Raw genomic sequence first — 9,918 nt, 5'->3', positions numbered from 1 at the left:
TCATTCATTAAAGAATTTGGATGATATAAAAGGAAATTAATAATTATATTCAGCGTATATAGTATATTTAGAAATTTCCCACAAACTTGTATACCGTATTTTAATGTCATAATGGCAATAATTCTTATCATTTACAAATCAAATAATCTAGTTTTCTTTTTGACTTATATTCAAAACTATCTTTAGAATCATAATATGAATCTTAAGACTGCCGCCATATCCGTTGAAGAACCCCATTTGTATGTGTGATATTACTTTTAAAATATAATAATCTTCACTTCGGCTGGGAAGCAAATCTCATTATATACTAACTTTAAACATTTAATTATTGATATAGTATGTATATGTTGCAAGATCATTCATGATTCATCTCGGTTTTGGAACTATAATTTTGATGCCTTGGCTCATTGCGTATATATAATATATACTTATGATATTCGACGGATCTACTTTGCTTTTTTCTATAATGTTGGAAAATAAATGATCATGACAGAACTGACCCTAAAAATCCGCAGCGAGCGGCTGTTTTTCCGGTTTATCCATGTATACAACTCGAAAAATACTGCAAGCAGCAGCATATATGGATAATCACAACTTGTACGTGCTAAAATATCCTTTTCAGAATATATAATTTGAAAAAGTTTTCAGTTTTCTTTTTCTTTTTTTTTTTAAATAAAAATCTTTAATCTTAATTACACGTCAAATTTTCCCCTTATCTAATCCTTGTCATTCTACATCACCTTCCACTAACTATGCTTCTATATAAACATTCACAATTCTTCCTGAATTAAATCCCCCGAATTCTCTCACTTTCTCTTTTGCCTTCCAAGGCCAATGGCGGAGAGCCTTTCTGTGAATTTCTCGGGCCCTAAGAGTTTTTCGACGAAGCTGAAATCTAAATGCAAAGAAACCCTGTTCCCCGATGACCCTTTTAAGCAATTTCGAAACGAAAAACATAGAGCCATCAAAGCCTTGCAATATTTCATTCCGTTCTTTGAGTGGATACCTAATTACAATCTAAAATTACTCAGGTACGATGTCCTCGCCGGGATCACCATTACCAGCCTCGCCATCCCTCAGGGTATCAGCTATGCCAAGCTTGCCAGCATTCCTCCGATCATCGGCCTCTGTAAGAAACCATTCTGGACCCGAACACAGGTGGCCAGCTTTTTTTAAAAAAAATATCACTGGCCAAGCCCCTGAAGCATTGGATTTTTTTTAATTGATCATATATTATTTTGACCATTGAATTGAATGATAATTTTTGTTTTGTTAATTTGTAGATTCGAGCTTTGTTCCACCACTTGTATATGCCGTATTCGGGAGCTCAAAGCATCTAGCAGTGGGAACGGTAGCAGCATGCTCGCTGCTAATAGCCGACACGATTGGACAAAAAGTGCCACCCAAAAAGGATCCAACATTGTACCTTCACTTGGTTTTCACGGCTACCTTTTTCACAGGCATTTTCCAGACAGCTTTAGGTTTTCTAAGGTCATTACTAATTACTAATCAATTGTTAATGAATCTTCTCGGCAAAAGTATCAAATTGTTATTAATTTTTCAGGTTTTAATTTGGTTCTTTTTCTTTCATTTTTGGGTGAAGGCTTGGAATTTTGGTAGATTTTTTGTCACATTCCACGATCACTGGTTTCATGGGAGGCACTGCTATAATAATATGCTTGCAACAACTGAAGGGCCTGTTCGGATTGAAACATTTTACTACTAAAACTGACGTCGTTTCCGTCTTGCATGCAGTCTTCAGCAATCGAAAAGAGGTCTATAATCATCACAAAAGCATACTGTATCAAAATTTTACTCTTTTTTTGAACTTATAATAAATAAATAAATACAATAAATTGAAGTCAAAGTCCCCATTACTATAGAAGAAGTGGAATCTAAAGTTTTTTTTTTTTTTTTTTTATTTGCAGTGGAGGTGGGAGAGCGCTGTTATAGGTATAAGCTTCCTCATTTTCCTCCAATTCACTAGGTACCTGGTGAGTTAATTTTCCTCGCCGCATGACTCGCAAAATCATTAAAAATATCATTTCAACAAAAAGAAAAATTATCCGTATAAGACTGCGGTTTTAGCAAATATTACGTCTGAATTTAATGTGTAATTTATTTCTCTATAGATTATTATTCCGTTTTTGTATGAATCAAATGATAAGGAGTAAATATTTATGGCGTCATCCAATTTATCCAGATCAAATCTGCTTGGTCAGACAAAATTGATTATAATAGCTTGAGACTTTCACCAATTTTAATCTTTTTTCCGAAATTGACAATTTTCAGAAAAACAGAAAGCCAAAGCTATTTTGGGTATCAGCAATGGCTCCCATGGTCACTGTTGTAGTCGGCTGTCTTTTTGCTTATTTCGCCCATGCGGAGAAACATGGAATACAAATTGTAAGTGCCATTTTTTAAATTGCGAGTCATTCAAGAATCATTGATACCAGTCATTCTCATGTCCTCATCTTTTGAAATATGGATTCATTATATACATCATATGGATGTATTAATGTTCTTATTATTTTTTATTCAATTAAATAATATATCATATGGTATATTTAGCGTATTCACATTTTAAAAAATACGGACATCTACACCTGAAAATGATTATCATTAATATAATTATTGTATTTTAATGTCAAACATCTTAATTTCCATCACTAAATCTAATTTTTGTTTCAGGTGGGTGACTTGAGAAAAGGAATAAATCCTCCTTCCATTGGCTACTTGAACTTTAAATCTGAATATCTCACAGTCACTGTCAAAGCTGGAATCATTACAGCCCTTATAGCTTTAGCTGTAAAAAAGCGTCCTTGCACACTATTTTTTCCTCATTTGTTTTACTGATAAAGTGTTAAAATCTGATCAAACAATTATACTGGCTAATCCTCCAGGAAGGCATAGCAATAGCAAGGAGCTTTGCAATAATGCAAAATGAACAAATTGATGGGAACAAAGAGATGATAGCTTTTGGTCTCATGAACATAGTTGGATCTTTCACTTCATGCTACTTAACAACTGGTAATACATATTATATATTTTAGGAAAAGTACAGTAACACTCTCGTAATTTGATGAAATAATATTAAAGACTCCATTATTTTGAAAAATAGTCGCACAAACCCCTTTTTGTGTTTGTCATATATACCCACAAAATTTGTGACATGTATATCTCAAAAGGGGTTCGTATATGATCTTCGTGACTATTTCACCGAACCACAGAGTGTTATTATTCTTTTTCCTGTAAAATAAATCTATAAAAAAAGATGAATAATGTCCTTTTTTCACCCCTCCTGTTGACAGGGCCATTTTCAAAGACTGCTGTGAATTTCAATGCAGGGTGCAAAACTGCCATGTCAAATGTTGTAATGTCATTTTGCATGATGCTTGTACTCTTGTTCTTGGCTCCTCTCTTCAGTTACACACCTCTTGTAGCTCTATCAGCCATCATCATGTCCGCCATGTTCGGGCTTATTAACTATGAAGAGGCTATTCTCCTCTTCAAAGTTGATAAGCTAGATTTTAGCATTTGCATGGCAGCTTTCCTTGGGGTCGCCTTCATAAGCATGGACATTGGCCTCATGCTCTCCGTAAGAATTTTTAATTAGTTTCGATATTATATAATTCATATGAAACAAAAATTACATATTTTTAATTAGTTTCGATATTAAATTCTCTGTTGTTAATACAGGTGGGGCTTGCTTTACTTCGGACGCTTATATATGTGGCAAGGCCTGCTACTTGCAAGCTTGGAAAAATCTCAGACTCGAATCTGTACCTGGATACAGAGCAGTATCAGCATGCACAAGGGTTCCCAGGAATCCTAATTCTGCAACTTGGTTCCCCTATTTACTTTGCAAATTGCAATTACATTAGAGAAAGGTACTAATTTTTTTTTTTTTCAATCCTTCCAATGTGAAAATGAATATTTTGAGCAAAATCTAAAGCAAATGAATTGTAAATAGGGTTTTGAGATGGATCCGAGATGAACAGGTCTTATCAAATTCCAAGCCGGATGTTATTGAGCATGTTTTACTAGATTTGTCAGGTAGAATGTGACTGTTAGTTTTTATTTATAGAGTAATTCAATTGGCTCATATGATTTTATTATTATGCGTAGGAGTTTCAACAATAGACATGACAGGAATTGCCGCATTTAGAGAAATACTCAGAATTTTGGAAGCAAAATCTATTAAGGTAACCTCTAATAATTAAGTGGCATCAATCTTTGCTAATTTTATTGAAGCAATTAAAAAAAAAAAACTGAGTTGATAACTATTTTTTTGCAGATGAAATTAATAAATCCCAGGATTGGGGTTATGGATAAAATGATACTGTCAAAGTTCATCGACGTCATTGGGAAGGATTCGGTTTTCTTGTCAATTGAAGATGCAATTGATGCATGTCGGTTTTCACTTCAAAAGGAGAAACACCAGAACGACTTGTCGGACATTTCTGCTTGAAAGACAAGTAGTTGGACTAAATATTTGTAAATTTTGGTGTGTGATAATAATCAAGAATTTGACGAGGATACTTTGGGGGATAGGTTGAGACCAAGGCCTAGTTCCATTAGTTAATGGGACAGCCTTATCAAAATTTAACTCTAAATCTCATGCAACGTGATTTTCTCTTTTTTCAAAGAGAAAATATGAAATTAGTAAATTTTGGCTTGTTAGCCAGCAACAATGAATAAAATACCATAATTTTTGTGACATGAAACCTATATATAGTGTAGATAATTATTTTCTCCACCAAGTACAAGCTCCAAAAATAGCTGATCTTTGGAAAATATATAAATCATGAAACCTATTACGTCAGATCATCCTTTCAAACGCTTTGATGTGCTATATAGCAACATCTTATCCGTTTACTAGCTTTTATTTTTTAATGTGAGATGTAGGGTTGCCACTCGCTCACTCTAGAGTCTAGACGGCTTGACACTCACACCGTTGTTCGTTTTGGAGAGTACGAGGTCACAACTCACAAGCAAGATTAAAACTTCATTCGATCTTCTCAATAATATTCGTCAAGAAGAATGGTAATTTTTTTTTTCTTTTTAGAAAGGTACACTTAGGGATGGCAATTTCCGGGTCCGGGTCCGGGTTTGGCTGTTCCGGATCCGGACCCAGACACAAAATTCTTATAACCGGACCTACATTAAACCCGAATTTTTTAAATCCGGGTCCGGTCCGGGTCAACCCGGATTGCTTTTTTTTTTTTTTTTTTGAGAGACCATATAGCTTACTTTAACAAGGCACAGGGGATGGTGGTTTAATGTTTTAATGTTTTCCCCAACAACACATTACAAAATTCTTCCTAGAATGGTTCAATAAAATTTGATGGATAAAAGGCAAAAAAACAAAACATATAACACATCACCAGACTACTAGAACCAAATTGTTTAACTTTGGTTCATCAAAATTTGCTGGACACGGGGCAAAAAAACAGAACATATAAACACATCCAGAACCACCAGACCACTAGAACCAAATTGTTTAACTTTGGTTCATCAAAATTTACTGGACACAGAGCAAAATAACAGAACATATAACACATCCAGGTTCTAAAACAAATACAACACAAATACACAATATAAAATCTAAAATTCAAAGTTTTAAAGTAATAAACATCCACAAATACAATCCATAACATAATTCTACAATTTAAAGCTCAAATTTCCAGCCACTGCCCACTAGTGCTCAAATTTCCAGCCACATTATAAATCATGAATTCAAGAAAATCGTAGGACTGCAGGCTGCAGCAAATAAGACATTATACCTCTAAAGCTTTTGGTACTCCAGAAAATTGTAGGACTGCAGCAAATCAAAACAAATTAAGTTAGCAAAATATATTGTCACTATGATATAGCAATGGAAGATGCAAACATCACATGGGCTGAAACTATAACTAAATGAAACGACAACCCTAGAAGTATCACAGTTGTAGAAAGATATAGGACCATTATCAATGTATAGCAGCAGAATGGTTAAAGTCATGTTATGACATTAATCTCGTTTGAGCTTTTACACTGCTAATCTGATGGAAATCATTATGGTTGTGCAATAACCAACGAAAGCCCATTACATAACAATGAGAAAATTGTACTTTCAGAATTTACCAATGTCAACTAGCCAACTATGCTAGACATATCAAGCAGAATAGAATGTTAAAAATGCTACAACCACTAGAAACTGTCTTAAGAAATTAATCAGTCAGGATACTAGCAATACAAGCAAATAAATGTTTCAAGAACGCAGTCAAGCAGTAACATTACATGGAAGATTACAGCACCAAAGTGGAAAAAGTCCCCTGTAGAAATTGCAATAAAACATGGACTTTTAAATAAACATAATTGAGAAGGAAAAAGTTAAGATCAAGTATTCAGGTAACAATACCCAGCAAGCCCTTCAGTTTTATACACTTTCGGAAATCCATCACTCAAAACAAAACAAAACATCATCAGCCCTCAAATGTCCAACACTCCAACTCTTAATGCACAAAACCAACAATGCAAACTCAAACCAAAAACGTCTCCTTGTGCCAGAAAAACAAAGAACAAAAAGAGGCAAATAATTCAGAAAAACAAAAAGCTTATAATTAGTCAAGTGCTCTCATATACAAAGAAAACCATGTCTGAGGGAAAATCACATTGTGCCGAAGCAATACAAGCTCAACTCAAAGCATAACAACACGAAAATTGCAAAGAGGGAAAATCAAAGTGTAATAGAGCATAAATTGTAAAGAGAAAAGCCGAGAGGCCCGAGACTCACAAATATTCACAGCGGCAGCTGAAGTATATGCTGATGAACACAGAACAGCCGCGACTGAGGTGGATTTCAACCCTTTTTGCTGGCCGCGACAGAGTGAGAGATGAGACGAGTGATGCTGATGAGTGATGAAACGAACAAAGCCTCACCGTGAAGGTGATGACAGGCCACGCCGCGAAGGATCTGATCTGATTTGAAGAAGAGATTACAGGAGAGTTGAAGAGAGAGTGAGAGAGATTAAGTGAGGACTGAGGAACGAGTCACGGTTCACGGGTGAGAGAGATTGAGAGAGGAACGGATTACGGATGAGACTTGAGAGATTGAAAGGAGAAATTACAGATTTACAGTAGAGTTCAGTATAGTTGAAGAAGAAATTTCGAGAAAGGAAGAACGACGAACGAGAGAGATCTAGATTCTAGGGTTCAATTTTATTTTATTTTTTAAAATTTTTCTATTTATATTTACGGATTTAACGATAAAAATTAATATTAAAATAAATTATATCCGGGTCCGGGTTTCGGATTTGCGGGCTCACTTGAAACCGGATCCGGACCCGGAAATATGCGGGTTGTCAAAAACTTATCCGGATTCCGGATACAAATTATTCCGGTGCGGGTTGAACCCGGACCGGATTTGCCGGGTTCAATCCGGGTCCGATCCGGGTCCGGGTTTGGTTGCCATCCCTAGGTACACTATAAATTTTAAATTTTATTATAGCGAAGGAACTTGAAACCATATCAATAAAATCACCTGCTGGTTGTGTGTTACACAAAATGAATTTTGTAAAGTCTTGAATGGTTGATGCAGTTAAAAATTGTATGAGTATTGTGAATGCAAATGATGTAGAATTGACTTGATTGGTTGCCTCTCACTCTGTTCACTCTTAAGAGTTAACAAACTATTTTCTAGTGATTAGGAAATTCGGAGAATGCCTCCAGTTCTAGGCTGTTAAGGAAGCTCATCAAGCATACAAAGAAACTACATGTTTGGCACATGTGATTTGATATCCAGTCAGCATAGCAGTTAGAAGTTAAGAGTGACAGCTCAGCAAAGTTTGTTATGCACTTTGTATTCTGTTAGTATCGTTTTGGTTTTGCTCTGTGTTAAATTGTATGTGTATATAATCATTTCAACTGTGATTTGTAATTAACCTTTCAGTCTTGAAATAATATGAAAAGTAACAGAGATCTAGAACATTCATTTTCTTTCATTTTCTCGACATACAAACAAATCTATCAGTTCAGTTTTTAACATTTCAACATGGTATCAGAGCCAAACAGAGCAAGCTCTAGTAATCAGCAAACAACCAACACAAATCAATACACTGAAATCAATTTTTCTTTCACGAATCCAATCAAATTAGATCGATCAAACTATCTGCTACGGCGTTCACAAGTTCTAGCTTCAACAAGAGGAAATCGACTGGAGGACTTCATCACAGGAGACAAACCAGCACCTGAGAAATATCTCCTTCTTGCTAGAGCTGGTGGATCTACTCAGAAGATTAATAATCCAGAATATCAGAATTGAAGATCACTGGATCAAACTTTACTTGGATGGTTACTATCATCAATAAATGAAGGTACTCTAAGTCTTGTTATAAGTTGTACAAGTTCATTTGATGTTTGGAAAACTCTAGAAAAGAAATTTGGTGTTCAGTCTGAAGCTAGGGTTCTTCAGCTTAGATATGAATTGAATACTCTTAAAAATGAGTCATTAAATGTTGAAGATTATTATATCAAAATGAAATCTATAGCTGACAAACTTTCTAGTGCTGGTAGTCCTATAACAGAAAATGATCTTATGTTAACCATACTGAATGGACTAGGATCAGTTTTTGTGATATTGCTACCTTCATAACTGGATCTAAAATGGAGTATGATGATGCTTATGCATTGTTACTTACACATGAAACTAGGCTAGAGCAAGAACAGAATGATAAAGGTATGTTTAATGCAAATTATGCATACTATCCCAAGATGTTTTATGCTCAATCCAGAGGTAACTTTATAAGAGGAGGATATACTGGTGGTGGTTTTAGAAATTTTGGTGGTAGAAATCAATCTTTTAGTAGAGGCAATATTCATCCTCAGAGATTTCATTCTGGAAGTTTCAGAGGAGGATATGGTATAGGATACTCTCCTAGACAAACCAATGCTTTTAATTCTTTTCAAGCACCTAGAAATTCACCACAAATTGTTAGAGGTGGATTTACTAGTACAAATGGAGTACATGGAAGTTCTGGAAATATAGAAGAGATAACATGTTAGATATGCTTTAAGACTGGTCATACTGCTGATGTTTGCTGGCATAGGTTTGTTGAAGATTATATGCCTACACAAAGGGGTTTTGGAAAGGGTAAAGGACTAAGAGCAGCTTATTTTAGTAATTTTGATAGTTTTACTCCTCATCAAGAATATGAAGACTATGATAATCCCAATTACATGTCACCAAATGTTTATCCTTTCTCCACTACTAACTGTTACCCTGGAGTTGATTCTTATACTCTTGCAGCAGCATTTGTAGCCAACTGTGAAGGCACTGCTAATGATGGCTGGTACCTGGATAGTATAGCTACTCACCATTTGACAAACAACATGGATAATCTGCATCTCAGTGAGGAATATAAAGGTATGGATCAGCTTATTATTGGAAATGGCCAAGGTTTGCACATCTCTCATATTGGAAATGTTTTTCTGTCATATAGAGCTTCATCATATTCATCTATACAGCCTACACACACCACTATAGCACTTAAAGACATGTTATTGGTTCCATTAATTACCAAAAATTTGTTGAGCATTTCTAGATTAACATCTAACAACCCTCTATCTGTTGAATTTTATGGCAATGTTTGTCTTGTAAAGGACATGAAGGGACAAGTTCTTCTGCAGGGTTTTGCTGAGAAAGGTCTATACAAGCTACTGCTGAAAACCAAACACTCTTCACCTAGATCTCATATGTCTCACTTTCAGTTGAATAAACCAGTGCCTATGTTGTCTTTTTTTAATGTTTCTTCACTTTCTCCAAATTGTACAGCTCTTAATAAAGCTTGTTATCATGCTGTTCAAAATAATTATAACCAGAAACCTGATGATATGACAGTATTACATAGAAGATTTGGACATCTGAGTTCTATTATA

At 35.0% G+C, this 9,918-nt stretch overlaps 1 protein-coding gene across 1 annotated transcript; it reads left to right on the top strand.

Annotated features, from left to right (window-relative positions):
- Nucleotides 1–787: 787 nt before the first annotated feature.
- Nucleotides 788–4,622, top strand: LOC18055840 (probable sulfate transporter 3.5). The gene is made up of 12 exons (XM_006451040.2): nt 788–1,129; nt 1,284–1,491; nt 1,604–1,775; nt 1,929–1,994; nt 2,293–2,406; nt 2,692–2,808; nt 2,904–3,030; nt 3,312–3,598; nt 3,700–3,890; nt 3,974–4,056; nt 4,129–4,205; nt 4,298–4,622. The coding sequence occupies exons 1-12, from the start codon at nt 835–837 to the stop codon at nt 4,469–4,471; spliced, it is 1,911 nt and encodes a 636-aa protein (XP_006451103.1). The 5' UTR covers nt 788–834; the 3' UTR covers nt 4,472–4,622.
- The last annotated feature ends 5,296 nt before the right edge of the window (nt 4,623–9,918 follow it).

The sequence above is a fragment of the Citrus clementina genome, unplaced genomic scaffold (assembly GCF_000493195.1).
Source record: "Citrus clementina cultivar Clemenules unplaced genomic scaffold, Citrus_clementina_v1.0 scaffold_1, whole genome shotgun sequence".
NCBI lineage: Eukaryota > Viridiplantae > Streptophyta > Magnoliopsida > Sapindales > Rutaceae > Citrus > Citrus x clementina.
Note: the sequence above shows the minus strand (reverse complement) of the source record. Positions and strands in the feature narration are given on the sequence as shown.